The 27,204-nt window shown below is 52.2% G+C and overlaps 4 protein-coding genes across 5 annotated transcripts; 2 read left to right on the top strand and 2 right to left on the bottom strand.

The window, feature by feature from the left end:
* Positions 1-126: 126 nt before the first annotated feature.
* Positions 127-9,837, bottom strand: EEF1AKMT3 (EEF1A lysine methyltransferase 3). Its single transcript, XM_047787069.1, has 4 exons — positions 9,712-9,837; positions 9,170-9,593; positions 8,946-9,057; positions 127-1,865 (listed from the first exon to the last, which is right to left on the bottom strand). The coding sequence occupies exons 2-4, from the start codon at positions 9,344-9,346 to the stop codon at positions 1,474-1,476; spliced, it is 681 nt and encodes a 226-aa protein (XP_047643025.1). The 5' UTR covers positions 9,347-9,593; positions 9,712-9,837; the 3' UTR covers positions 127-1,473.
* Positions 9,838-9,884: 47 nt separating this feature from the next.
* On the top strand, positions 9,885-13,915 carry METTL1 (methyltransferase 1, tRNA methylguanosine). Its single transcript, XM_047787068.1, has 6 exons — positions 9,885-10,071; positions 10,922-11,085; positions 11,983-12,167; positions 12,260-12,373; positions 12,531-12,632; positions 12,781-13,915. The coding sequence occupies exons 1-6, from the start codon at positions 9,959-9,961 to the stop codon at positions 12,934-12,936; spliced, it is 834 nt and encodes a 277-aa protein (XP_047643024.1). The 5' UTR covers positions 9,885-9,958; the 3' UTR covers positions 12,937-13,915.
* A 127-nt stretch (positions 13,916-14,042) lies between these two features.
* On the top strand, positions 14,043-19,489 carry LOC125131017 (25-hydroxyvitamin D-1 alpha hydroxylase, mitochondrial). 2 transcript variants are annotated; one of them, XM_047787067.1, is made up of 9 exons: positions 14,043-14,663; positions 15,301-15,491; positions 15,991-16,193; positions 16,275-16,475; positions 16,559-16,731; positions 16,925-17,097; positions 17,302-17,380; positions 17,667-17,864; positions 18,176-19,489. In XM_047787067.1, exons 1-9 carry the CDS (start codon positions 14,481-14,483, stop codon positions 18,287-18,289), a joined length of 1,515 nt encoding a protein of 504 aa, XP_047643023.1. In that variant the 5' UTR covers positions 14,043-14,480; the 3' UTR covers positions 18,290-19,489. The 2 variants fall into 2 exon arrangements, with proteins under 2 accessions (XP_047643023.1, XP_047643021.1); XM_047787065.1 differs by having other exon boundaries at positions 15,991-16,475; positions 18,176-18,574.
* A 3,303-nt stretch (positions 19,490-22,792) lies between these two features.
* On the bottom strand, positions 22,793-26,791 carry MARCHF9 (membrane associated ring-CH-type finger 9). The gene is made up of 4 exons (XM_047787064.1): positions 25,989-26,791; positions 24,763-24,918; positions 23,900-24,092; positions 22,793-23,645 (listed from the first exon to the last, which is right to left on the bottom strand). Exons 1-4 carry the CDS (start codon positions 26,343-26,345, stop codon positions 23,311-23,313), a joined length of 1,041 nt encoding a protein of 346 aa, XP_047643020.1. The 5' UTR covers positions 26,346-26,791; the 3' UTR covers positions 22,793-23,310.
* Positions 26,792-27,204: the final 413 nt, after the last annotated feature.

Here is a 27,204-nt window from a genome sequence, read left to right as displayed (position 1 = left end):
ATATTTTTTTTATGGAGGTTCCCAGGCTAGGGGTCCAATGGGCGCTATAGCTGCCAGCCTATACCACAGCCACAGCAACGCTGGATTCTTAACTCGAGTGAGGCCACGGATCGAACCTGCATCCTCATGAATACTAGTCAGATTCATTTCTGCTGAGCCACGATGGGAACTCCCGAACAAAAATATTTGTTGAACACCAATTGTGTGCCAGGAACCACAGCCCTACCCTCCAAGGTAATCTAATGGGGAGAAAATAGGGAACAGACAAATGATCATACAAGACAAGGTAAGCCCCACAAGAGGAACAGTTAAAGGGTCTCAAGGGAGAAAGGAATCATATTCAAACAGGAAGCTCAGGAAAAGCTTTTTTCAGGAACGAGGTTAAGCGTAATGAAGATTTTTCACAGGCAGAAACAGCCCTTCCAGGCAAGGAATCATCAAAAAGAGTGAAGGAAGAAGTCAGAAAATCTTGGTGTGGATTTAGGGCACAAAGAATAGACCTTTTGTAGGAGGCTGCAACACATGTGGGAAACCAGTAGGAAATGAAGTAGAAGGGTAATTTGGGATCATATGGGATAGATTGAGTACAGAGCAAAAGAGCTTACTCTTGCTTCTCTTGGCAGCAGCAGAAGCTAATCAGAACTGATTCTGGAAACTCAAGAGAGTTTACAAAATGGTTTAAAGGGGAATGAAAGGAGGCCAGAGGAGGTGATATGTGGCCCAAGGAGAAGTAAAGAGAGCCCCAACCAGAGGTCCCACAGTGGGAGGAGAAAAGAAGTGAAGGCAAAACACATTAGGAAGGAAGGGCAGACAGGGCTTGGAAACCTAAAGAAAAATAAGAGAACCTGGTACATGGTGATCAGGGCTCCAACTCTGCAAAGAGTGAAGGAGCTACAGTCCAAAGGACACCTCTGCTGCCTATCCCCAACATCAGTGCTGGGAGGACTTTGACCCAGTTACAGCCATGGGACCACCAGACTGTCTCTAGAAGCAAGAAGTGGGTGGTCTGAGGTTTCTTGCTTCCCAGGACCCCAGCAAAAGTCTGAGTCCTTTAGATGCAGAAATCTTTAATGCTCATTTCTCTCTCTTTAAAAAAAAAAAAAAAAACTCTACTGGAATCTAAAAAAATAATCCATTCTGCATAAAAAAGACAATAGCAGGACTAGACGGGAGCATGTCTGTCTCTGCAGCCATTCTTCTCACATCCCACTTACCTCTCCTTCGCCTAAAGTCCTGGATACCCTCCATCTTCCTCTGCTGAGAATGGGAACCGGGAACTTCCTTTGCACTCTAACCCAGTATCCCTGACAGCACCTCCTGCACCTGCCCAAGAGTACCTCAAGAAACAAAGAGGGAAGGAGGAAAGACAGAGGCAAGGGAAATCCATCTGTTTTTGGTCCTTATGTTTATGGCTTTGAAGATTTGGCAGTTTCTTCATTAGAACAAGGGGTTCAGAGGAGCAGAAGTGTGACGTCAAGCAGGTCTTGGTCCCCTGTGCCTGGCCCTATAGATGTTGACATTCTCATCCTCATCCCGCTGGGCCAGCTCCAGTTGGAAATGCTGGGGCAGGAGGTGCTGAAAGAAGCTCTCTGTCCCGTGCTCCTTTCTCATCTTGGAAGCCAGATAGATGGTGCCATGGGGCCCGCACAGGTGTCGGAGGGTCCCCAGCAGCAGTGGGAAGGTGGGCTCCAGATACACGATATCCGCCCCCAGCACCAGGTCATAGTCTCCAGGGAAGACATGCTGGTCAATCCCCCAGGACAAGGCTCGGACCTGGGCCCGGCCTCCAGCTGGCACATTGGCCTGGACGTTGCCCTGGATCTGTTCTAGGACCAGGGGCAGGTCAGTGATGGTAACATCCCCCCCTGAGAGAGAGGAAGGAGGAGAAATGCAAGTCAGAGGGACCAAACAAGGGGATTCAACTCCTGCCCAGACGGTTCAGGGACCTGAGGGCCTAAGAGGATAATGTTTTGACAGCCCAAAGTCCACACTTTGGATTGTAGTTGCCCTAACCTCAGCCTCATCCACTGCCATCTCATTACTCTACATTCTACAACATCAACATTCTCTCTGAGCTAATCTTCAACCTCTCTGCCCAACACACAACAAATAGAGGTCAACAGAAGCCTGGGCAGGACTAGGCTGGAGGTGGGCTGTGCACCCACCCCCTACTGACACAAACCAGCCTTCATGGGTCTGGAAAGCTTCCCAGAAGACATGACCTCAGCAAGCCTTAAAGGACAGGAGGGAGTGAGTCAGGTGGAGCTTCCCAAGCAGAGAACAGAGGGTACAAAGGCCTGGTAGTGAGAGCACGGCATATGCAAAGAAGGCTGGATCTTGGAAGATGTGGAAAGGAAAGTATCAAGACATGAGAGTAAAGAGGAAAATGATTATGACATGCTGGGCGATTTGGGCTTGACCTCGAGGGCAACAGGTTTTAAGGGTAGAGTGGAGAGTAAGGATGATTAGATTAGAACTTCAGGAAGCTTTATTCATGCAGTAAATATATGTACTGAGCCTAAGCTCTGGGGGTACAGTGGTGAGCAACACAAATTCTTGGCCTGCGTTGAGTTTCATTATGGAGTATTAGGTACTGCGAAGTATTTAATCATAATCATGATGATTATTACAGAAACAGAATTCACTCAATTATTAATATCCATTATGTGCCTATATGCCAGGTGCTGAGAATACAGCAGTGAACCAATCAGACAAGAATCCTTCCACTCCTGCACTTAGAGTCTAGTGGCAAGAAACATAAACTAAGGGAGTTCCTGTTGTGGCTCAGTGGTTAATGAATCTGACTAGCATCCATGAGGACACAGATTCAGATTCAATCCCTGCCTTGCTCAGTGGGTTAAGGATCTGGCATTGCCATGAGCTGTGGTGTAGGTCGAAGATGTGGCTTGGATCTTGCGTTGCTGTGGCTGTGGCATAGGCTGGCAGCTACAGCTCCAATTTGACCCCTACCCTGGGAACCTCCATATGCCACAGGTGCAGCCCTAAAAAGCAAAAAAAAAAAAAAAAGAAAGAAAGAAAGAAAGAAAGAAAGAAAGAAAGAAAGAAGGAAAGAAAGAAAAAGAAACAAGACACACTGCAAGTCAGATGGTGAGAAGTGCTGTGCTGAAGCTTAATGCTTCAGGGAAGGAAAATAAGAATTACACAAGGGACAGAGCAGGGAATATCATTTTAAGTTGGGTAGCTAGGGAAAGCTTTGTGATGCAGATTATGTTTGGGCAGAGATCTGAAGGAAGTGATAGAGCAAACTGTGTGGGCCTCTCTGGTTAAACTGTACCAACTGAGGGACTAGCAAGTGTAAAGTCCTTGAGACAGGAGTGGCTAACAAGTCTGAGGACCGGCAGGAAGGCCAGTAGCTGGAGCAGAGTAAATAAGGGGGATAATAGTAGGGGCCAAATCCTAGCCAGGGCCCTGCAAGGAGACTGAGAAATCTGGCTTTTCATTTGAGTGAGATGGGAAGCTACTGGAAAATTTTATTTTATGTATGTACTTTTTTTTTTTTTTGGCAACATCCATGGCATATGGAAGTTCCCAGGCCAGGGGTCAAATCCAAGCCACAGCTGTAACCTATGCCACACCTGTGGCAACTCCAGATCCTTAACCCACTGAGCGAGGCCAGGGATCAAACCCGCATCTTCATGATATGTTGAGTTCTTAATCTGCTGAGCCACAACGGGAACTCCATCCTGAAGAATTTTAGATGGAAGAAGGGCATAAACTTTATTGCTTTAAGAATTTAAGAAGAATGGCTTTAAAGAAATCACTCTGGCTACTGTGACAAGAAAATACTGCAGACGGGCAAGGTCAGAATAAGACCAGTTGGGAGGTGACTACCATAACCCAGATGAGAGGTGATGGTGGTTTAAACCAGGGCAGCAGCAATGTCTAGAAAGTGGTCGGATCCTGGAGTTCCCGTCATGGCTTAGCAGAAATGAATCTGACTAGTATCCATGAGGATGCAGGTTCGATCCCCAGCCTCGCTCAGTGGGTTAAGGATCCAGCATTGCCGTGAGCTGTGGTTTAGGTCACAGGCATGGCTCGGATCCCACGTTGCCAAGGCTGTGGTGTAGGCTGGCAGCTACAGCTCCGATTCGACCCCTAGCCTGGGCACCTCCATATGCCACAGGTGTGGCCCTGAAATTAAAAATAAAAAAAAGTGTTCAGATCCTGAGTATATTTTGGAGGTAGAGTCAGTAGGGTTTGTTGACAGATTAGATAGGAAATATTAGCGGAAAAGAAGTTAAGGATGGCAGATGGCTCCAGGATATTTGGGCTAAACAACTAGAAGACCAAGGTGTCATGTATTTAGGTAAGGAAGGCTGCAGGAGGAGCAGATATTGACAGGAAGATCCTAAGTCCGTTTCTGGACATATTAAGTTTGAGATGTCCATCAGACAACCACAGGAAGATATCGAGTACACAGCAGGTTATACAAACCAGTCGAGACATAACTGAAGGAGTCATCGGCATGGACAGGGTATTTAAAGCACGAGGTGATAGGATCGCTTGGGAGGGAGTTGTAGACTGCAAAGAGGGGAGCAGGGGTGGGTGTCGGGGTGTCAAAGGACTGCACCTGAGCCCTGAAGTACTCAGACTTTCAGTTGCAAAGAAGAAAAGGAATCAATAGAGGAGAATGGAAAAAGTGCCATGGAGGTGGGTAGAACCGAGAAGTGTGGTGCCCTGGAAGCCAAAGGTGTTTCGAGGAGGAGGAAGTGACAAATGCTGCAAAGACAGTGAGGTGGGCTCATAACTGACTCCTGTACATAACAATATGGAGTCAGAAATGATGCTCATTGGAGTTCCCATTGTGGCGCAGTGGTTAACGAATCCGACTAGGAACCATGAGGTTGCGGGTTCGATCCCTGGCCTTGATCAGTGGGTTAAGGACCCTGCATTGCCGTGAGCTGTGGTGCAAGTTGCAGACGTGGCTCGGATCTTGCGTTGCCATGGCTGTGGCATAGGTTGGCGGGCTACAGCTCTGATTAGACCCCTAGCCTGGGAACCTCCATATGCCGCAGGAGTGGCCCTAGAAAAGGCAAAAAGACAAAAGAAAAAAAGAAAGAAAGAAAGAAATGACTCTCACAACCTTGACTAGAGCAACTGAAGTGGAGGGGATGGGTGGGGAGGGGGTGCAGTCTGGAATGGAGTTGAGGAAAGAATAGGAGGAGAGGAACAACAGTGAGCATTCACTCTTTTGAGTTTTGTTATACAGCAGGGCAGAGAAATGGAGCAGTAACTGGAGGGATGTGTAAGATCCAGAGTTTTTTCTGAGATAGGAGAAATTTATTTATTTATATGCATAATACACACACAGACACATCTGGAATGGTTCAGAGGGAAAGGAAAAGGGATAATGCAGGAGAGGCAGGGGAGTGAGGTGTTTGCTGGAACAATGTCTTTGAGTAGATGAGAAGGCTTGGGGTCTCATGACACATGGAGGGCCTGACCCTAACTAGGAGCACAGCACGTTTATCCACAGTAACGGGGAGAGAGCAGGGCAGACAGACACGGACACAGCTGAGTGAGTAGCCACTGTGAGAGGAACATTTGGACATTTTCTATGAGAAAATAGAGATCAGAAGAGATAAATCATCAACTGAAGAGACATCTGGCAGTTTGAAGGGCAAAGAGGTAAAAAACAAGATGTTTAGGAGAGCGGGAGAATAAACAGATAAGGGAAGGGTAATAGGCTACCTGGGCAATGCATCTGAGGTTAGTGACAAATTTAAAATGAAACCAAAAGGGAGTTCCCGTCGTGGCTCAGTGGTTAATGAATCTGACTGGGGACCATGAGGTTTTGGGTTCGATCCCTGGCCTTGCTCAGTGGGTTAAGGACCAGCATTGCTGTGAGCTGAGGTTTAAGTTGCAGACGAAACTCGGGTCCCGTGTTGCTGTAGCTCTGGCATAGGCCAGCAGCTACAGCTCCATTAGACCTCTAGCCTGGAAACCTCCCTATGCTGCGGGAGGGGCCCAAGAAATGGCAAAAGGACCAAAAAAAAAAAAAAAAAATTTAAAGCAAAAAAAAGAGAAAGAAGAAACCAGTTGGCACAGTTGTGTATATAGTACTAGGAGGACATAAGACAGCCTGGGGGCAGGCGTGTCAAGGAGGCCTTCCCTTGAAAATGATGTTTGAGCTGAGCACCAAAGAAGGTGCATTATCAGGTGGTACAAGGATTCCAGACACAGAGTATACCCCCTGTGTGAAGGCTCCAAGGAAGGGGTCATTGAAACAGGCTTGAGAAACTGACAGGAGGGCACTAGGTAGCATAAGGAGCCCAAGAGGGAGAGGGAGAGGCACAGAAAGAAGCTAAGAGGGGAAGCCAAAGCCTTGGAGGCCATGCTAAAGGGGTTGGTTCTACCCTGAAAGGAACAAGAAGCCATTGAAAGATGGGGGAGGGATTTGATCTGGGTAGAGTGGGCGGACGTCTAGGTGGGGGCAAGGAGTAGAAGCTGGAAAATCAGTTTGGCTAATTGAATTCCATCCAGGAAAGTGGAGCCATCGGTGTGGATGGAAAAACAGGAGATTCCAGAGATTTTTTTTTTTTGGTGGTGGTCTTTTTGCCTTTTCTTGGGCCACTCCCGCGGCATATGGAGGTTCCCAGGCTAGGAGTCCAATCGGAGCTGTTGCTGCCGGCCTACACCAGAGCCACAGCAACGTGGGATCCCAGCCGCGTCTGCGACCTACATCAGAGCTCATGGCAAATCTGAATCCTTAACCCAATGAACAAGGCCAGGGATCGAACCCGCAACCTCATGGTTCCTAGTCGGATTCGTTAACCACTGAGCCACGATGGGAACTCCAACCAGAGATTTTTAAGAGCTAAATCAGTAGGGCTCGGATAATGGAGATGAGGGTGAGAAAAAGGGACATGTCAAAGATGGGTCTAGTTTTCCTACTGGGTGGATGGTGGTTTGATTCACTGGGATGGGAAAGCCTGAGGGAGAAACAGGTTTGGTGGCGGAAGCTCACGAGATCTAGTTTGGGCATGCCAAATGTCCCCCCTAGGGAAGCTCGAAGATGCCTGTGAAAGTCCAGGGGAAAGATGGCAGTGGCCTGAACTACAGACGGAGGGAAGAGGAACAGACAACTGGGGAAATATGAGGGACATATGACCCACAGCACTTGCTGATTGGCAGGATGTGAGGGGAGAGGGCAATGGACGAGAATAACACCAGATTTCTGACTTGGCAGCAGAATAGGGAGCAAAAGAAGAAGCCAGTCTAGGAGCAAGTGAAAAATGTTTTCATCCATGTGACATGCCTTTTCTCCCATTTCAGCCTAGCTACCCACTTCTCATCCACCCATCCTTCATAGAAAGCTGCTGTTGACACTCCCTCCGTTCTTTCTAAGCCTGGGGTGTTCACGCTCCTCCTCTGGACAGAGCGTCTCTTTGATGGATTCCCAGAGAGTCAAGGAAGACATGGCCAGAGCATGTCCACTAGCTCTGCACATACCCCAACATAGTTCTCATGCTGTAACATCTTTCCCCATCTTCACCACTAGACCATAAACTCCTTGGGGAGAGGAAATCTGTGTTACTCATTGCTGTATCCCAGCACCTAGCATGAGTCTTGGCACATAGGAGATTCTATATACATGCTGGTTGAATGAATGGAAAGACTTCCCTGAATGTGTTTTGTGTTACGTCCCTGTGAACAAGGACATGTTAATTTGCATTCCTAGGGAGATGGCATCATAAGTGGGGGCTTTTTGTTTGTTTGTTTTTGCTTGTTAGGGCCCCACTTGCAGCATATGGAAATTCCCAGGCTAGAAGTAAAATCAGAGCTGCAGCTGCCAGCCTGAGCCAGAGCCACAGCAACTTGGGATCCGAGCCAAGCCTGCAGCCTACACCACAGCTCTTAGCAACACGCAATGCTGGATCCTTAACTGAATGAGCAAGGCCAGGGATGGAATGTGAATCCTCATGGATACTAGTTGGATTCTTAACTTGCTGAGCCACAATGGGAACTCCACATCATAAGTGTCATTTTAATTTTAATTTAATTAATTAATTTATTTATTTTGCTTGTTAGGGCCACACTTATGGCATATGGAAGTTCCCAGGCTAGGGGTCAAATTGGAGCTACAGCTGCTGGTCTGCACCACAGTCACAGCAATTTGGTATCTGAGCTGTGGCTGTGACCACACCACAGCTCAGAGCAACACCGGATCCTTAACCCACTAAGCAAGGCCTGGGATCAAACCTGCATCCTCATCAATACTGGGATTGTTTCCTCTGTGACACAACAGGAACTCCCATAAGTGTTTTTAAAGGAATCTTTTCAGTGTGAAGTTTTGCCTGCCCATTAGATTATAAACCAAGGAACTGTTTCCTTTGTAGTTTTTGGTTCTTGACAAAAATGAAGCAAAATTTTCCTTACCATTTCCTTTCCTAAGTCTGAAGTGCCTAATTTCTACCCTGCTTCCCACAAAACACATTTTAACCCTCAGAAACTCATAAGCTTGCTCCTCCCAAGCAATCAAAACCTAAAGAATCAAAAATATACTCGCAATGAAGTTACAAAGTACTTATGAGATTTAATACCTGCAGACTGCTCCCCCTACAGGGTACCCCCATATATGCGCTTTGACAGAAGACCATAACCAAAGCAAAGATTTTACATGACAGCATAGTCCACAAAAAAATCACAAAGAGCAAAAAGGCAGGAGAAATTTCGTCTGCTAAGGCCTGCCGGATTTTTGTTTCCTGCCTCCAAATCAACCACCTTGGGTGCTATTACAGCCAACCAGCGCTGTCTGGCCACACAAGAGCAGGTGGAGGTGGGTTGGGGGTGGGGGAAGATTCGTTAAAAAGAAGAGACTGGGCTGGTCCCAAAATACTCCCCTCTCCCAAGAATTCAGGAAGAAAACTTCACATCCCTGTCCCGTACCCCCTCCACCATCTCCCACCGCAAAGCTCACGCACCCTGCAGTGCTGCCAGGATACCCACGATGCCCGTCCCCGCTCCCAGTTCGATCACTTTCTTGCCTCGGAAATCCACATTTTGACTCTCGAAATAGTTGCACAGGCTCAGAGCCTACAGAAGAAAAAAGAGAAAAGACTGTAGCAGGGATGGCTCCATATGGAAGGACGCAAGTCCGGGGTCTGGACCTCCCGCGGACCCTAGCCCAGAGCCGCCCACTCCTCACCGCGTCCCACACGCGCGCTGCCACGCCAAGGCGGGATCCGAAGTTCTCTGTGATGCTCAGCTCGTGCCCACAAAAGCAGAACCGGCTCTTCTCCGAGTAAGAGTCGGCGAAGAGCCCGACCTCCCGTGGGAACACCGATTCGGGCTCTGATTCAGGATCTGGGCGGGGGTCTGCCATCTGGCAAAGAGAGTGCAGGGACGCCGGTGGGCACTCGGATCCCAGAGCTGAAGCGGGGTGGGGGTTGGGGGGCCGTGGGCAGTCTCGGCTGCCCCGTGGCACCGAGCCCCGCCTCCGCGAGTTTGCCTTCTTTCCTCCAGTTTGACTTCCTGGACGTGGAATGAGGAGCGGCCTCTCTGGCTCGGGGCTCCAGCGCACACCGGACGGGACTCACGCGGGACCGCGAGGGTCAGATGCAGCTGAATGCCTGGAGACCAGGGGGAGGGGAGAGGAGCGAGGATTAATTCACCATAGGAAGCGGGGTCCTCGGACCCCTCTCACCAGCGAGGGGCACAGGGGCCTGCAACCAAGAGTGTAACCCAGACCAAGTAGAAGCAGGCTAAGGAAAGAGGCTCGGTGCAGATCTAGCCTTGCCAGTGTGTTGAAGACCAGCGGCGCGGAGGAGCCCTCCCGCATCGGCCCCCTGCGGCCCCGCCCTGCCAGGCCCAGCCGAATTCGCTCTTGGGACTTTAAGGGCGGGCTCTGCTCGCAACGTGTCTGATTGCGTCATTATCCTGCGCCCAGAACCTCTGTCTCCACGTGGGTTCCGTAGAGAAACCGCCGCTAGGGATCATGGCGGGTGCCGAGACTCGGGACGCGGCAGAAGCTGAAGCCTCGCAGCCTCAGAAGCGCTACTATCGACAGCGGGCTCACTCCAACCCCATGGCAGACCATACACTGTGCTAGTGAGTGAGCAGGGCGGGGGGGGGAGGGAAAGGAAGGTAGGACCACCAAAATAGCGCGGTGCAGCGCGGAAGAGCTATTGTGCTGGGACGGTTGTAAGGTTTAGGTTAGACTCGGAGAAATCAACTGGGTGACGTCATTTTGGAGGTGGGTCAGGGAGATTTGGCGGAGCGCGGAGTTGGCACGTTGGGAGGGGGCGTGGCGTTCTGGCCGAAGTCTGGGTAGCGGTGCAAGTCTGGAAAGTGAAAAAATTGTTGCAAAAGAGTTACCTTGCGGCACAGCGGGGTAAGGATCCAGCATTTTCACTGCAGTGGCTCAGGTCGCTGCTGTGGCGCGGGTTCGATCCCTGGCCCAGGAACTTCCGCATGCCGCAAGTGAGAAAAAAAAATTGTTATCGAAACTAGACTTATGGAAGAGTCTATCTTTCAGTTTCATTTATAGAATTTAACAAAAAGACAGACGTATATACAATCCCGCCCACTTTCCTCTTCCCACAGAACATTTCAATAGCAAAGTAAGGTCCCACTGTCTTAGGCAGCCAGTCTCTGGGACAAAGGGAACTTGTGCCCCGGAAAGGAGAGGTGCCTGGCTAGAGTTACATCAACCCCTGGAAATGGAGATGGGCAAATCAGCAATTAATGGGCCTCATGATGGGTCTATGATTCACACTGGGAGTTAAGGGTAGTTTCCATTGTGAGTCCTAGATGCCACAGGACCCGCTCTTACAGAATTTTTGAGAAACACTCCTTTAACCTACTTCCTACCCTCATCCATCCACCCACACACATGTTGTATCACTTCTGCAATGACATGACCATCCTTCTCATGTTTCTCACGTCTTCTCTCCAATAGCCCTGTGAAGCCAGAGGACATGGACTGGTCTGAGCTATATCCAGAGTTCTTCACTCCACCGACTCAAAATCAGAGCCACGATGACCCAAAAGATGAGAAAGAAAAGAGAGCTCAGGCCCAAGTGGAGTTTGCAGACATAGGCTGTGGTTATGGTGGCCTGTTAGGTAACACTCTGGCCCTTTCTCTGCGGCAAAGAGAGGCAATGCCTAGGTTCTGCCACCTCAGCAGGTTTGGTGGGGGCTGGTAGTTGGCCTTTCCCCTTCGGACCAGACGCTGGTGCTGTGACATCAGTGTGGAGAACCTCCACCTTCTCTCCACTCCGGGTCTGTGGCCTTTGCCCTGGAGAAGGGAGGGGGCTGCCTTAAAAACTCTTAAACTTGGCTTGTCCTGTCTAGTCCCGCCCCGGCCCCAGTCCCTACATGAGCCATTTCACCTGTGAGGTGCCGGGTCAGTGAGCTGGTCAGCACAAGCGTCAGAGATTAGTCACTGTGGCCAGTGATCCTGAACTGTCTTTCTCAGGGATTCCACCACCACCCCTCCTCCGCCCCCATTCCTCACCAGAACTCATTCCTTCTCTGAGCTCATATTTTCAAATTTCTCTTGTATTGTCTGTATCATCCCAGTCATGCATGCTGGACCCACTTCTCCATAGACTTAACGGCACAACAGAGAGGAAGAGCATGGTACTTGGTGGCAGGAAACCTTGGTTCGAGTTCCAGTTCTCCCTCTTCTTAGCTCTGTGATTTTGGGCATTTCAGACAGTCAGTTTTCTCATCTTTGCAATTTACCACATAGTATGTGAAGATTAAATGAAACAATGTGTGAAAACTTTAAAGCACTTGCAAAGATACATGTATTCCCTGGCCCTCCCACTTCCAGTCCTTGTGAGTCTCCCCCAGCCTACTTCTCCAGCACAGAGCCAACTGCGCAGGTAGCTGGCTGGCCACACTTCCCATTACTGATTTTGGTACTTGCAGATTGAGTCTTCCTTTCCTGTGTTGACCCCTTTGCACATCTCGCAAGTATGAGGTTGATGATTCCATTCCTATGTCTGTGTCCAGTGGCACTGTCACCGCTGTTCCCAGACACACTGATGCTGGGTCTGGAGATCCGGGTGAAAGTCTCAGACTATGTACAAGATCGGATTCGGGCCCTACGAGCAGCTCCTGGAGGTGGCTTCCAGAACATCGCCTGTCTCCGTAGCAATGCCATGAAACATCTTCCTAACTTCTTCCGCAAAGGCCAGGTGGGGAGGGGCCCTGGTGGTTTGGGCTGGTAGGCAGGTAGGGCATGGAGGCCAGGCTCTCACAACCCTGTTGGTGCACGTCTGTCTCACAGCTGACAAAGATGTTCTTCCTCTTCCCTGACCCACATTTCAAGCGGACAAAGCACAAGTGGCGAATCATCAGCCCCACACTGCTGGCAGAATATGCCTATGTGCTGAGTGTTGGGGTGAGTTGGGAGTGGGAGGGAAGATGGGGTGAGTGGCCTATTCAGGGGCCTTCCACTAAGAATTCAGTGGGGTTGCCTTTGATACTCACCACCACTCCTATCATCCTGCTGCTCAATGGCGTGCAGCCCCCTATCTCAGGTGATTCTGCCTGTGCAGGGGCTGGTGTATACCATAACTGACGTGCTGGAGCTACATGACTGGATGTGCACCCATTTCGAAGGGCACCCCCTGTTTGAGCGTGTGCCTTTGGAGGAGCTGGTAAGCAGAGATTTCTGGAAAGACCTTTTCCAGAATGGTTCTATGTTTTTTTAATTCAATTTCATGCCAGGAGGGTGGGACAGGAGTCTTGGGGTCAGGGGCGGCCTGAACAGTGGGCGAAGATTCATTGGACCCTTCCTTCTCCCAGAGTGAAGACCCCATTGTGGGACATCTGGGCACCTCAACCGAGGAGGGAAAGAAAGTTCTACGCAACGGCGGGAAGAATTTCCCAGCCATCTTCCGAAGAATACAGGATCCCACCCTCCAGGCAGTGACCCCTAGTCCCACCCCTCCCGGTCACTGACTTTGCCTTTGCTGACCGGGCCTTAGCTGGACCCCATCTTCCAGGGACTGGAAAGAAGACTGGGCCCCTGGACCTTCCCTGCTGAGCCTGCTAGGGCTGAGAGGCAGCAGTCTCTCAAAGAAGTTGAAGAATTACCCTGGGCAGAACCCTGAAGTACATGACTACTCCTGACTCCTCTCACCTTTCCTTTCCAATAACAGCAGAAAGCAAAAGCAGCTGACTGGGAAGGTCAAAAGACCTTGGACCAGAAGGGGTCCTTGGAAGAGAGCGGGGTCTTGCTCTCCCTTAGCACTCCCTTCTCCTTCTAGGATCTCTCCTCAGCTAGAGTGAGCAATGCAATTCTCCACTCTCCATCTAAACTGCCTGCTAGGCTCACATCACCTGCCCACTATGTTTACTTTGTTATTCTGGGGTAACATGTATACATGTGCACGTGCCCATGCTGCTATTACCCAGGCAAGGCTAGAGCGTGTATCATTCCTGTCCTCTCCCTGCCTAAGACTTGACCTGGGGAACCCGTGCTCCCTTTATTGTTGCTGTCTCTGGAGAGACCCTGGGAGGGTGTGATGGTGGAGACCCTCTCCTTTTCCTTGTTAACATTCGCTTTGATTGCAGAACCTGAGAGCTGACTGGCTGGCACAGAGCCTACTTCAGGGTAGGGGTAGGGTAAGGTGGTGAGGAGCAGAAAGCTGAACCTGGGAGGATTCTGAAGCTAAAAGTGGAAAGGGGCTGCTGACTAGAAAGCCCCGGCAAAGGGGATGAGTCGGCTGGAGATTCAGAGCACTCGCTAGCCCTTCCTCCATACGGGAGCCCAGACAAATCTCTGAACTTGTCTAATTTGCAAAAAAGTTCTTTCATTGCTGTTACTCAAGCCCCAAATTCCCATGGCTGGAGGACAGGGCTTGTTAACCCAAAAAACCAACCTGCCTCTCCGCAAGGAATAAAGACGAAGGCTCCTGGAGCCATTTTAACCCGTTAACCCATCTGCCTTCTGTCCAGTGTCAGCTACAGGGGAAGGGGGAGATGTGGTAGTGCAGGAAAACTCTGCTCACATAGAGACAATGTGCAGCCCAGGGAGTCAAGAATCTGAGGACGCCTACAGCTCTGCCTCTTTGCTTCTCCCCCAGAGGAGCTGGAGGCTGGGGAATTCCTGAAGATGGGTTCCTGGGGCCCCAGCTCCCTGCAGAAGTGTCAGGAATACCAGGGATCAACTGTATCTTGGTCACTTAAGCCTCACCAAATAGCCTTCCCGAGGAAGAGACCTTTCAGCTCTTAGGCTTGGGCACCAGCCCAGAAGGAGAAACTGAGGCAAGCTTCCCCTCCCAAGAGGGTCATTGCAGCATGAGACCCAAGGGAGCCCTGTTGGCAGCTCCTGTCCAGCCTACTGTTCCTGGGTGCTAATTCCCAGCACCGACCACTCAGAAGAGGGGATTGGCTGTGGAGCTTGAGAAGGGGGCGTTGCCACTACCTAGCCAAGGGTTAAATAAGGGCTCAGGGAAAATTCTCCGGAGAAGCGCGCTTTCGCGGGTTCCCCCAGCCAGACCATGACCCAAACCCTCAAGCTCGCTTCCAGAGTGTTCCATCGCGTCTGCTGTGCTCCTGAGCTGGGTTCCAGAGGCTCCGACTCAGCGCCTCGGGGATTGGCCGACCTCCCAGGCCCCTCCACGCCTGGTTTCCTTGCCGAACTTTTCTGCAAGGGGGGTCTGTCACGGCTACACGAGCTACAGGTAGAAGGGGACCCCGTTCCTGGGACTGAATGCTGGGGAACCTGGCTGTCACAAAATTCTACTTGCAGGACGTGGGAGAGAGGGCCAATGAGAATGGATGCCCATGAATTATGGAAAAGACAAGTTGGGACTGGGGGCGGTGGCTCACTGGGCGCGGAGTTCATCCCCACACCCAGCAGAGCAGTGCGTTCAAAAAACGGCTTCTCCCTATGCAGAAGCCTGGAGGCCGGGTAGGTTCAGGACAAGTGTGCGGGAGGCGGAGTACTTTCCCCGCGCAGGAAGCTAGTGTGCCCCTATACATTTGACGGGGGGGAGGGGGTGTCCTCCTGAGATGAAGAGTCTATGTGAGGAACCTTTAGAGATTTCTCCGCCTCAGCTCGGCCCAGGTAACCAAAGAGAGATCCCGAACGTCAGCTTTGCGCAAAACTCCTCCGTTTTGCCCATCGCACTCAAACTTTCTAGGGATAGGAAGTGGGGGAAAAGAGAAGGAGGGGTTTACAGCATCAAAGCCATACGCTGGTTGGGAGCAGAAGCTCCCCCTTTCAAAGCTCAGTAGCCAAGTCCCTTGGCATTGGCACGGTCCTAGCTGGGAGTCCCCAGCCCGAGTCTCCAGTGTCCGCTGCTCTGGTTCTCCCAGGTGCAGGGTGCCGCGCGCTTCGGCCCAGTGTGGTTGGCCAGTTTCGGGAAGGTGCGCACGGTATACGTGGCGGCCCCTACGCTCGTCGAGCAGCTGCTACGACAGGAGGGACCCTTGCCCGAGCGCTGCAGCTTCTCACCCTGGACGGAGCACCGTCGCCGACGCCAGCGGTCTTGCGGACTGCTCACCGCGTGAGTGCTTTGGCCCCAAAGCCCCGACTGCCTTCCTCTCTTGTGGGGGGTCTGGAGACAGTCTGGGGGTGTGGAGGGAGGTCGGTCGTTTCTTCTGGCAAATCGGGGTTCCCACCCCAGTCTGATTTCGTCCAATCTCGGGTAGAGTCCGGCTTCCGCCCGCCCGCCCGCTTCCCCCTGCGTTCACCTCTTATCTTTTGAGGCTAGAAACTTGAGAAACTGCAGAAGGGGCTAAGGTACCAGGATCTAGTCGTAAGATTCTGTGACTCAGCTTACCTAGGAACCCAGGCCCCTCCGGGGCAGGAAATGAGTAACGAGGAGGGGAGTTGGAAAGTGGGCACAAGCAGGGGCAGATTTCTGTAACACCAAGGGAGCAGACGCAGTCCCTCTCCGGGCCACCCCAGCCAAACACGCTCCTTCTCCAGAGCAACCTGCCCGGTCGGGCCACCTCTGCATACCACTGTCTGCCCTGATGCACCCCTTCTCCTCGCCCTCGCAGGGAAGGTGAAGAATGGCAGAGGCTCCGCAGTCTCCTGGCCCCGTTGCTCCTCCGGCCTCAAGCGGCAGCCCGCTATGCCGGGACCCTGCATGATGTGGTCCAGGACCTTGTACGGCGACTGCGGAGCCAGCGGGGACTGGGCGCTGGGCCTCCCGCCCTGGTTCGGGACGTGGCAGGAGAGTTTTATAAGTTTGGACTAGAAGGTGAGTCCCCAGGCAGGGACCAGCAAAGGAGGCACCCGGCCAGGGTCTCCTGGTGCCCTGACAGCGCCCCCTCCCGGCCAGGCATTGCGGCGGTGCTGTTGGGTTCCCGCCTGGGCTGCCTGGAACCCGAAGTGCCGCCAGACACAGAGACTTTCATCCGCGCGGTGGGATCGGTGTTTGTGTCCACGCTCCTGACCATGGCGATGCCCAGCTGGCTGCACCGCCTCGTGCCGGGACCCTGGGCCCGCCTCTGCCGCGACTGGGACCAGATGTTTGCATTTGGTAAGGGACAGAAATGAAGTGCGCGTGGGGGAACATAAAGCTGTTCAGGAGTAGTGAGGCATCCCTGTAACTTGTCCCCATAGCCCAGGAGCACGTGGAGCGGCGAGAGGCCGAGGCTGCCATGAAGAGCCAGGGAAAACCTGAGGAGGACTTGGGATCTGGGGCGCACCTGACCTACTTCCTCTTCCGGGAAGAGCTGCCTGCCCCATCCATCCTGGGGAATGTGACAGAGTTGCTACTGGCTGGAGTGGACACGGTGAGGTTCCCCTTCCATGTTAGGAGCCCCACTTCCGCAGCTTAATCTCCCCACTCTCAGGGGGCATTTTCCTGCTGCAGAAGATCCACTATGGTCCCTAGGTCAGCTTGGTTTAGCACTCCCTGGATTCCAGCCTACTTCATATTCTGCCTCCTATGCTGGGTCCCCACTCTCACACCTCCGATGCTTCCAGGTGTCCAACACGCTCTCCTGGGCTCTCTATGAACTCTCTCGGCACCCTGAAGTCCAGATGGCACTCCACTCTGAGATCAAAACTGCTTTGGGCCCCAGCTCCAGTGCCCACCCATCAGCCACTGTTCTATCCCAGCTGCCCCTGCTTAAGGCAGTGGTCAAGGAAGTGCTAAGGTGAGGGGGCAGGAGAGGAGGAGCTAGAGAAAATGCTAGGGAAGGGGTGGAAAAGCAGATAATGGAAGGGAGTAGGGAGAAAGAGCAGAGGAAAATGGTACTCTACACCTGGCCAAGAATAGGTTTGGAAGGTGAGAGACATGAGAAGTTGGCTACAGCCCCCAGCCTCACCTTGTTGTCTCCTTTTCATGCTCTGCTGTCCAGACTGTACCCTGTGGTACCTGGAAACTCCCGTGTGCCAGACAAAGACATTTGTGTGGGTGACTACATTATCCCCAAAAATGTGAGTAGAGCCTATGGGCCCCCTTTGCTAAGCCATCCCTCACCATCTTGGGACTGGTTCTCTTCTCAAATACTCCCCATAAGCCCTTCAAACCCTCTCCTTGGCCTGAATGTCTCTCTAGGTTATAATGGGGCAGTGGAGAAATCATTCCAAAAGTAGCCCCAGAAAATTTCCCCACCACAACCAACCAGTGTCTGCCTTTGTCCCAGTGCATAGATCCCATTCCCCACTTCCCTCCTGGCATTCCTGGGACCAAACTGACAAGTTTGTGTTTTTCCCTCACCAGACACTGGTCACTCTGTGTCACTATGCCACTTCAAGGGACCCCGCCCAGTTCCCAGAGCCAAATTCTTTTCGTCCAGCTCGCTGGCTGGGGGAATGTCCAGCCCCCCACCCATTTGCATCTCTCCCCTTTGGCTTTGGCAAGCGCAGCTGCATGGGGAGACGCCTGGCAGAGCTTGAGCTGCAAATGGCTTTGGCCCAGGTGAGTGATCAAGATCTTCTACTTTCCCCATACCTTAGGGATCTAAAGCCATGAGCTCTTTTCCTGACAGGCATAGAAAAATATATAAGATTTGGAAGTCTTTATCCTCAAATATGTCAATCCCACCATAGGCCTGGTGGATGAGTGAGAGTATTTGGACTTTGTCCCTACTGTCAATAACCAAGATGTCCCCTACCAGTCGCAGGTGCCATTCCAACATTGACTATCCTAACAGTAGTAATGTCCACTACCAATCAAGCCCACCATTGTAGATCCCTCCCATAGTAATAGCTTTTTTCCTCCCTTTCCAGATCTTGATCCACTTTGAGGTGCAGCCTGAGCCAGGTTCTGCCCCAATCAGACCCATGACCCGGACTGTTCTGGTACCTGAGAGAAGCATCAATCTACAGTTTGTGGACAGATAGTCCTGTGGAAGGAGGCTGTCATCATCACCATTTCTCTCATCATAGGGGTTTATTAGGCATAAGACCAAGGGATGTATATTCCCTGAGGCCCAGCTCTCTGTCCAAACGGGTTGGAATGACCATAACAAAGTACTTGAGGCAGCCCTGACCAAGGAGTGAAGAATGCACTTGGCCTGACCCAGCAGGCCCTGAGAAAACCATGGTCCATTTGCCTGTTTAGCCCTTCTGGTTATATCGTATGCATCCTTCAAGGGCCAACTCAGTATATTTTTTTTTTGTCTTTTTGCTATTTCTTTGGGCCGCTCCCAGGCTAGGGGTCGAATCGGAGCTGTAGCCACTGGCCTACGCCAGAGCCACAGCAACGCGGGATCCGAGCCGTGTCTGCAACCTACACTACAGCTCACGGCAACGCTGGATCGTCAACCCACTGAGCAAGGGCAGGGACCGAACCCGCAACCTCATGGTTCCTAGTCGGATTCGCTAACCACTGCGCCACGACGGGAACTCCCCCAACTCAGATTTTAGCTAATAATCATGGGTGGTTGAGGAAGAATTCAACTACTGACCTTTTGGGGCTTCACAGTGTTCACTGGCTGGTGCTGCTGGCTAAACAGTTATCACAGCATGAGCTAAGTAATTGTAACTTCTGATCTGCACTTGGTTGATCCTCTCTCCTTGCATGTGACTTCTTTGAGAGGAAGGATGGGGACTTATTATCACTTTTTTTTTGTATTTTTTTTTCTTTTTTGCCACACAGGCAGTATGTGGAAGTTCCTGGGCCAGAGATCAAACTTAGGCCACGCAGCAGCAACCAGAGCCACAGTGGTGAGAACGCAGGAGCCTCAACCCATTAGACCCTCAAAGAACCACCCCGTTGTCTTTATATCCCTTGCCAGGGCCTACCCTCAACTGGGTGACACCATACAGATTTTCTCGTTGTATCTGGACCATGTGGCAGAAGGGATAGGCAGCTACCAGGCGCTGCCTTTTCCTCATCTTGCCCATAGGAAAGTGAGTCTACTCTCACCTGTTTATGACTTTTTACAAAATACAAAATGCTCCTTGGCTATCTGGTCACTATTAGGTTGGCCTGCCCTACCACTTAGGTATCAGGCAGAGATATCTTTGGGGCTGTCCCTGCCCAATCCTTTTATATATTGAAATATTTTATTTTATTTTATTTTGCCTTTCAGGGCTGCACCTGTGGCATATGGAAGGTCCCAGGCTAGGGGTCAAATAGGAGCTACAGCTGCTGGCTTATGCTACAGTTACAGCGATGCCAGATCCCAGCTGCATCTTTAAGATACACCACAGTTCACGGCAATACCAGATCCTTAACCCACTGAGTGAGGTGAGGAATTGAACCTGAGTCCTCATAGATACCAGTCGGGTTCATTACCACACTAAGCCATGACAGGAACTCCTGAAGTTTTTAAGTATTGTTTTTAAATTAAAAAAAAATTAAATGTTCCAACCTAGACTTTTGACTTCTTTCCCACTGTTACTTCCTACAAGACCTGGAGGCAAGATCCTTACCCAAATCTTCCACCTTGGTTTCTCAGGTCCTGGGAGTGACCCCCATAACAATGGGAGGTCTAGACACCTAGAAGAATGGTTTACGTTGCAAACCCAGACATGTTTCTGTCTGTAGTTGGGAACAGAAAAATCTGGCTCCCTGTAAGAGATTAAGGGGGTGGTGTTGAAAAGTAGCTTCAACCGCTAGGCTGTAATGGGTGGGGGAGCCAGGAACTTGCTGAGATGCCTAGAGGCAGCTGACTCTGGTAGAAGAGTGTTTTTGGAATCTGGACTGCTGGAACTGAAGGATGCGTTAGGATGGCCACTCTTCCCTCTCTAGCAAAGTTGCTCCGAGGTAATTTTCTTCAGAGAAAGACAAGGATACAGGCAGAGGAACAAACAGACAGACAGGATGAAAGCCGAATGTGGGGGTGGCCAGAAGCCCTAGGGCACCAAGGCAGGAAAAAAGGGGTGGGCAGCAGGAGCCTCTGTTTTCCTGAGTCAGTACCCTCTGGCCCCCCAGAGGATGGGCTGACTTCTCCTCTTGTGATGTATATAGATTAACTCATCTCCCACAAAAATAAATCTCTCAGCACACTCCCCAGTTCTGTTGTAGCCTAGATTACCCTCCTCTTGTCAGGACTTGCCCCCCTTCCTCCTGCTCCCCTCCATTCCAATTAGTGGATGGAGACAGATTTCACTTCATGCTTCTTCCTCCTCCCACCGCCTCAGTCCTGGCCCTAGACATGGCTCCCTGACTACAGAAACTCCATTAGCCATCAGCCTTCTGGGGGGTATCTGTTTATGTGAAGATCTACAGGGGGACAGGGTAGACCCAAGGCCCTGTGCAGAGACCAAGGTTTTCGTGCTTTTACTGCCCCTCCTCTCAACTTCTCCTCTGCTGGGTTTTCAATCTCCACCCCCACTCCCTATCACTGAACTCGACTTGAAACTAAGTAACCTGATTTATTTATTTATTTTTTTTTGGCTGCACCTGAGGCATGTGGATTTTCCCAGGCCAGGGGTGAAACCCACGCCACAGCAATGACCCAGGCTGCTACAGCGAAATGCCAGATACTTAACCGGCTGTGCCACAGGGAACTCCGTATGTGACCTGATTTTTAGCAGTTTTGAGCTTGGAGGTTGAGTAAAGCCCATCTTCCTCTCAGACCCTTTCCCTGGAATCAGTGGTGAGGGTTTTGCACACTCCTCATTGGGCAAATAGGACTGCTCACCTGAAGAGGGCAGCAGTTTCTAGGACCCCTTTCTTGGACAAGAAGGCCACCTCCATACTTGGCTTTCATCCTTTCTTGGACAAGAATCTCTTAAAGGTGGAAAAAGGGAAGGAGAGAGGACCATGCTGAGTGCTGGTCCCAACCTTCGTACCAAGCCCCCCCACACTGGAGGAGGAGGAGAATGTCCTGTCTCACTCAGCTTGGTTTTAGGACCCAGACTGGAGATGGAGACACTGTGTCTGTAAGTGTGCCTATGTCCTTGGGTATGGCTACGCCTCCATGCGGAGTCCTCCCTGGGGACAGCCCAGGCTTGGCCCAGGAAACCCCACCTGTGTCTTACCTAACCCCTATCTGCCAAGATAGGTACTGGTAGTCGCTTGGAGTTGCTGTCTCCCTTCTGGCCCACCAGCTATTCTGCAAATGGCAAATCAGTGACGTCTGGCCTTTCTGTCTCCCTAGGTGGGGAAAGTGGCAGATTCTCTCTCTAGGCAAACGATTTCCCACTGGAAAAACAGGGAGGCTTAGCCACTTTGATCCCCTCTGTGGTTGGAAGTGATGCACTTCAACACTTCCAGGTAACTCAAAACCAAATACAGCTTTGGTTCCTATATTCCCAGGCAGGTCTGAGTGCCAGCACCATGGACAGCGGCCAAGACCCCTTTTGGATAGGGATGGGGGAGACCATGCCCTGGGCAAGGATATGTGATCTTTAATAGTGAAGCATTGTCCCCAAAACATCCCCAAGGAGGAGACAGAGCAGAACTTTCCCTGAGAGAAAGACCAATAATAGGAAAGGCCTCTGGATCTGACTTAAGCAATGTTATGAAATATTTTAATTGCTGATGAATAGTTCACGTAAAAGACACCATCACTCATAATACACAGCCCAAGGCCTCAGGAGGGACCTTGGCTTTAGGCTGACATTTTAACAGTCCTTTTTCCCTATAAACAACAGTCCTCTATGCTGCTGCCTTCAAGCACAATATCTTCCAGTTACTATCACTAGCTGGGGTATACTAGGATCAGACCTGTGATCCTGAACTGCCATCAGAGTAGCTTAAACTGAGGTTGGAGACTCATAACCCTGGGAAATCCTGTCTCACTCCAAATAAGTCCAATTCACTTTATACCCCTTCTCTGGGTGAGCACATTTCCTGGTAGGGATTAATAGAACCCACAAGATCCTGAGAGCAAGAAGGATAGCTCCAGCCTTTCCCAGCTCCCAGTGTTTAGGGGGCTGGAAAAGCTCTTATTCTTGCAAATAACCACCATCCTTAACATTTGCAATGTCTATTTCCCCTCGTATTTTCCATATCTATTATGATACTCGACACAAATTTCCCAGGCTCTGTGCAATTCCAGACGAAAAACACATTCTGAAATTTGTTAACCAGCTATTATTTGAAACAAATGGACCATCAACTAGTCTAGAAATCTTTTTATGCCATCACTGATCTTCTTTGCAGTGGCATTCAACCTGTCCCTCATTTATCCTCAATCCTACCCTGTGTGGTAGACAGGAGAACCACAATGGAAGGATTTTTTTTCTAAATCACACAACACGCAGGTATCAGGTCCACCCCTTAGATACTTCTGAGCACTGCCACCTAGCAGTCAATGTGAATTATTCACCACCAAGTGGGAGTCACACCTCCAACTCAGAATCCATGGTTGCATTTGGGATTTGCAACCCCTGCAGAGAAACCTCCCCACATCTCCCAAAAAAGCCCCACATGAGAAAGGAGTCTCCACGTGCATATAAATGATTCTTTATGCCCTCCCCCCATGCAATGGGGGGTGGAGCAGGGGGAAGTACCCCCGCCCTCATGCAGGGAACGGGAGGTCAATGTATACTAGTCTTATTGCCAGCTGCCCTGTGGCCATAGGGTGGGGAATGGGGGGGGTCTACAGCCCCTTTCTTCTGGCATTGGTCCCCCTTCACCAAGTCACCGTGGAGGAGCTGGGGGGCTGGAGGCCCTAGGAGCTGAGGTAAGGACGGTTCTCTAGGGAAGAAAAGATGTTCTTCCCACCTGCCCACTGGCACCAGGACGAGTGTGAGGAGCTTGAGTGGGGCTGGAATGTCATCCAGGTATCTCTACCCAGTGGGCAGTAGAGGCCAGACAATGTCTCCAGCTTGAGGCTGCCCACAGAGATCCTCAGTGGTGAGGGCAGTGTGCCCCAAACACCTTGTCCAGGTAGTACCTCCAGCAGCCATGACAGCTTATCTCTGGCCGACGCATTGACTCAAGATCCCCGCTCCTGGGGTTCAGTTCAGACCGTGGTGACCCTCATGACAACCTCACGGCCAGAATGAGAACTGGAACGGGCATCTGGTGGCCGCAGCTGTCCAAGGAGATGCAGGATTGTGTAACCACAGCGCTGAGGCAAGAGCGTCCGCATGCGCTGGGTAGCTGGAGGGCGGCTAGTGGCCCCAGAGGGGGGGCCCGTCCGTGAGGTCCTGGGGCCCGGCTTCCCTGCCGTCCCTCCCCCTGCATCTCCTCCTATGTCCTTGGTCTTATCGTAATTCAGGACCTTCCACTGCTGGTTCACTGCCTGCCAGCGCTTGAAGATACGGTAGACAGAGGAGCCTTCATGGACGATGAGGCCTGAGCAAGAGGGATAAGAAATCCAGGGTCAATTGCTGCCCAGACCTAGGCCAGAGGTACTTAAACATTTCTTCAGGGTAAGAAGATAGGACTGCAAAGAGCCTGAAGAAGCAGGGAAGGGAGAGGCACCAAGACAGCCCTAAAGGCTCCCAATGGTAGAAAATGTGACTATGAAACTGTGGGAATGGCAGGAAGTTAAGTGTGTGAGTTAGAGGAAGATGCGGAGCAAATAAGGTTAAGAGAGGTACCCTTACCTATGCAGACGACATCCATGAAGCCATACATGCCGTAGCAGATCTGAAAGAGCAGATCTTGCCGTTGCCACTTGGCTGAAGGGCTGAGTGAGGACCAGATGAGCCAGGAGATGCTGGCAACGAGGAAGAGAGAGCCCAGAACTATGGCTGCAATCTGGACCTTCTCAATGACCGTCAGGGAGATGGCCTGCCACTGTATGGGAGAAAAGGCTCCAAAAAGTCACGGAAAGAGGTGGAGGGCAAGGTTAGGGTGGCCCTGAATAGGAGAATGCTCCAAGAGATTTCCTGAAATCCTTAAGGCAGGATTAATAATCTGTCTTCTCTGTGCCTTGATCAAATCCAGAATATGGCACTTCTCACATTGTTTGAGACTGTTTTCTGTTTTATTTTAGAGAGGCAGGGTCAGCCAAGTGCTCTGAAGCCAGACCATCCATCACTTACTGGCAGAGTAACTTTGAGCAAGTTTTAAAATCTCTTTGTGCATCAATGGTCTCCTATTTAAAATGGAGATACTAATGGTACATAACTATTAGGATTAGATTAGAAGAGTTAATGCACACCAAGCGCTTGACACATAGAAAACCACATATCTCTATCAACAGTAGCAGCAGCACTACCATCTTTCCCTCTTTTATTGTCCCAATGCCTAGAACAGTGCCCGGAACACAAGGGGCACCCAGTGACTGACTCTGTAAGTAAATGAAGGAGGGAAGGATTTACAGACAGTCAGGAAATTATGGTAACCATGGGGAGCACGACTTGAAGCAAGAGTAAATGGATGAAATAGGCTCCCTGAAGGGGCCCTGATTCTAACTGCTGAAAGGCCTCTGCCCCAATCTCAGAGTTCTCCCCTTGCACCTCACCTGCAGGGGATTCTTGGTGCTGATCGCCAGGACCTGGTACTTGAAGTAGCAGAGCTCACAGCTCCAGGAGCCCCTCTCGCTGATCCAGCGGATGAGGCAGGGCTGGTGCGTGCAGCGCACAGAGCCGTCGCAGCGGCAGGGGCTCAGGAGCTCCCCCTGGAGGAAGAGTGAGGTGGGTCCCTGTCAGCTATTGCCACCCGACCCCAGTCCTTTTCATTCAGGGAGAGGGAAACCTCTTCTTCAATTCACTCAGTCTCCCAAGTTAAAAAGGACTCGGGCCTTTCAACCAAAACAGGGCAAGAGACTAAAGCTGCAGCCTAAAAAAAAAAAAAGTTAGAGCTCAAGGTAAACTTTCCTGACCCAAAAGAAGAGAGGTAGAGAGGCAGGGGGTGTGTGGTTAGCCGGTGAGTACTGGGTCTTCGCCCGTGACTAGATTTTGAGGAGGGCGCTCTTTAAGGTTTCCCAAAAGGAAGCCCACTTCTTAGGATCTGGAGAGACAGGAGAGGTCAGAGCTTCTGAGCCATGCCTTCCTAACCCACTCCAACACTGAAAAGTACTTCCCAGATGTGGTGCAGACAGGGATGGCTTACTGTCCTAAGTTTCCAAGTATCAAAAGGGGAGGTAAGTCCTAAAGGAGGGACTACCCTTTAATGAAAGAGTAATTCCTCACGACATAGAGACACGCCCCTGGTACTGTCCCGGGACAACTTTGTCTATAACATTAAAACAAGGAATAGTCTTTGGAAGGAGAAGGAAAGTTGTGGAATGGGAAGTGAAGAAAAGTGCCCACGGAGAGAACTATTGAGTAAGGCAAGGGCTGTGGCTGCACCCCTCCTTTCAAGGTGGTAACCGAAGCATTCTCCTCTCTGCCCACCTCCCAAAGAATAGGTCCTCTTAGCCTACAGAGACTCTGGCGTGGAGAGAAGTGGGGGAGAAAGGCTGTCCTGGTTAAGGCGTGAGAGGGATTTTGAGCCCTTCTAGAATAAAGCCCACTCCTTCCTGGGGCCCCTGATCCCCTCCACCCCGGGGCCCCTGATCCCCTCCACCCCACACCTGGCACTGCAGGCGTCTCCAGCCAAGTCCTCACCCTATTTCCACCTGGGGTCCTGGGTCCCGCCCAGCTTCCTCAGGCCCCGCCCCCCTGTCCGCCGTCTCTCCGGGAGCCCCAGGTGCGCGCCCCCACCCCTCCCCTCCCCGCCCCGCCCCGCCGGGTGCCCAGCCCTGACCTGCTCCGGGCCCTGGAAGCAGATTCGGCACTGGGGGGTTCGGAGCCCGCTGTCCAGGCTGCTGCTGAGCGATAGGGCGTCCAGCGCGCCCGGGGGTGGTGGCGGCGGAGCGGGAGGCGGCGGGGGTCCTGCCCGCGGCTCCTTGTCTCCAGCCAGGCCCCGGGCCCGCGGCTCCGACCCGTAGTACTCTTCTTCGTCGCCGTCGCCGTCCGGGGTCGAGCAGCCAGCGAAGGGCGCCCAGCCGCAGCCGCCTCCCCCGCCCCCCCGGGGCTGCGGCTCGGCCCGGGGCCGCCCCCCGCCCGTCAGCACCAGCAGCTTCAGCTCGTTCAGGAACATGCGGAGCCGAGACTTGAGCATCGTCCGGGCGCCGGGGGGCGGGGGGCGGCGTGCAAGGGGGGGCTCTCAGGCGGCGGGGGAAGGGAGAGGACAAGGCCGGGAAGGGGGCGAGCGCTGGAGAGCCGAGCCCGGTCGGGGTCTTCGGGGCCTGCGAGCGCCGTTCACTGCTGCCGCTGCCGGGGCTCCGGGGCTTGCGGGGCCGAGAGGGCTGGCGGCCCGGGGGCGGTGGGGCGGGCAGCCATGGCCGGGGCAGGGGGCGGGGAGGGGGGCTCAGGGTGCCGCGCCCCACGGGTCCGGGTCCGGAGCCGGCCGGGCCTCCGGGGTTACGCGACCGGTCCTCCTGCGGCGGGGCCGCTCCCCATCGCTGTCCTACTGGCCCCAGTCCCGCTCAGGCTCCGGGCTCGGCTCGGCCTGTGCGCTCGGCGGTGGCAAATGGCGGCTCCTTCCGGCGGCGGCGGCGGCGGAGACCCCCCGGAGCGGCGGGCGGGCGGGGCGGGCGGGGCGGGAGCCGGGGAGCCGGTGAGGGACGGAGGGAGGGGCGGGGGCGGGGAGGGGGAGAGAAGTGGCCGCGGCTGCGCATCCCCGCCCTGCCCCGCGCGAGCAGGTGTCCCCAGAGGCGGGGGCGAGTGTGCGAGCCTGGGGAAGGGTGGAGGGAGGGGAGTGGCCAAGGAAGGGGGGTGTGCACACGGGTAGAAGAATAGATGTGTGAATGAGGGTGTTGTGGGGGGTGAGCGGGTGAGGATAGAAGGTGAGTGGTCAAAGACGCAGGTGCATCAGGGAGGAAGAGACTTGTGCAAGATAGGAGTGTGCAAAGAAAGGGCTATGCAACGGTCTGAGGTGAAGCGAGTGAGCAAGAGATTGACTCGACCAATAAACACTT

This window comes from Phacochoerus africanus, chromosome 7 (assembly GCF_016906955.1).
Source record: "Phacochoerus africanus isolate WHEZ1 chromosome 7, ROS_Pafr_v1, whole genome shotgun sequence".
Classification (NCBI taxonomy): domain Eukaryota; kingdom Metazoa; phylum Chordata; class Mammalia; order Artiodactyla; family Suidae; genus Phacochoerus; species Phacochoerus africanus.
This window is presented reverse-complemented; position numbering and strand designations above follow the sequence as displayed.

Bases quoted from the DNA above. Each gene is read 5' to 3' on its own strand.
- EEF1AKMT3 (XM_047787069.1), bottom strand. From the start codon at position 9,346: ATGGCAGACCCCCGCCCAGATCCTGAATCAGAGCCCGAATCGGTGTTC. The intron at 9,058-9,169 runs GTGAGGAGTGGG...TTTCTTCTGTAG, and splicing joins CAGCGCGCGTGTGGGACGCG to GCTCTGAGCCTGTGCAACTA. The intron at 1,866-8,945 runs GTGCGTGAGCTT...CCTCTCTCTCAG, and splicing joins TATCCTGGCAGCACTGCAGG to GGGGGGATGTTACCATCACT.
- METTL1 (XM_047787068.1), top strand. From the start codon at position 9,959: ATGGCGGGTGCCGAGACTCGGGACGCGGCAGAAGCTGAAGCCTCGCAG. The intron at 11,086-11,982 runs GTAACACTCTGG...GTCTGTGTCCAG, and splicing joins TGGTTATGGTGGCCTGTTAG to TGGCACTGTCACCGCTGTTC. The intron at 12,168-12,259 runs GTGGGGAGGGGC...TCTGTCTCACAG, and splicing joins ACTTCTTCCGCAAAGGCCAG to CTGACAAAGATGTTCTTCCT.
- LOC125131017 (XM_047787065.1), top strand. From the start codon at position 14,481: ATGACCCAAACCCTCAAGCTCGCTTCCAGAGTGTTCCATCGCGTCTGC. The intron at 14,664-15,300 runs GTAGAAGGGGAC...TGGTTCTCCCAG, and splicing joins CACGGCTACACGAGCTACAG to GTGCAGGGTGCCGCGCGCTT. The intron at 17,381-17,666 runs GTGAGTAGAGCC...TTCCCTCACCAG, and splicing joins ACTACATTATCCCCAAAAAT to ACACTGGTCACTCTGTGTCA.
- MARCHF9 (XM_047787064.1), bottom strand. From the start codon at position 26,345: ATGCTCAAGTCTCGGCTCCGCATGTTCCTGAACGAGCTGAAGCTGCTG. The intron at 24,919-25,988 runs GTCAGGGCTGGG...CTCTTCCTCCAG, and splicing joins GCTTCCAGGGCCCGGAGCAG to GGGGAGCTCCTGAGCCCCTG. The intron at 23,646-23,899 runs GTAAGGGTACCT...CCTCTTGCTCAG, and splicing joins CATGGATGTCGTCTGCATAG to GCCTCATCGTCCATGAAGGC.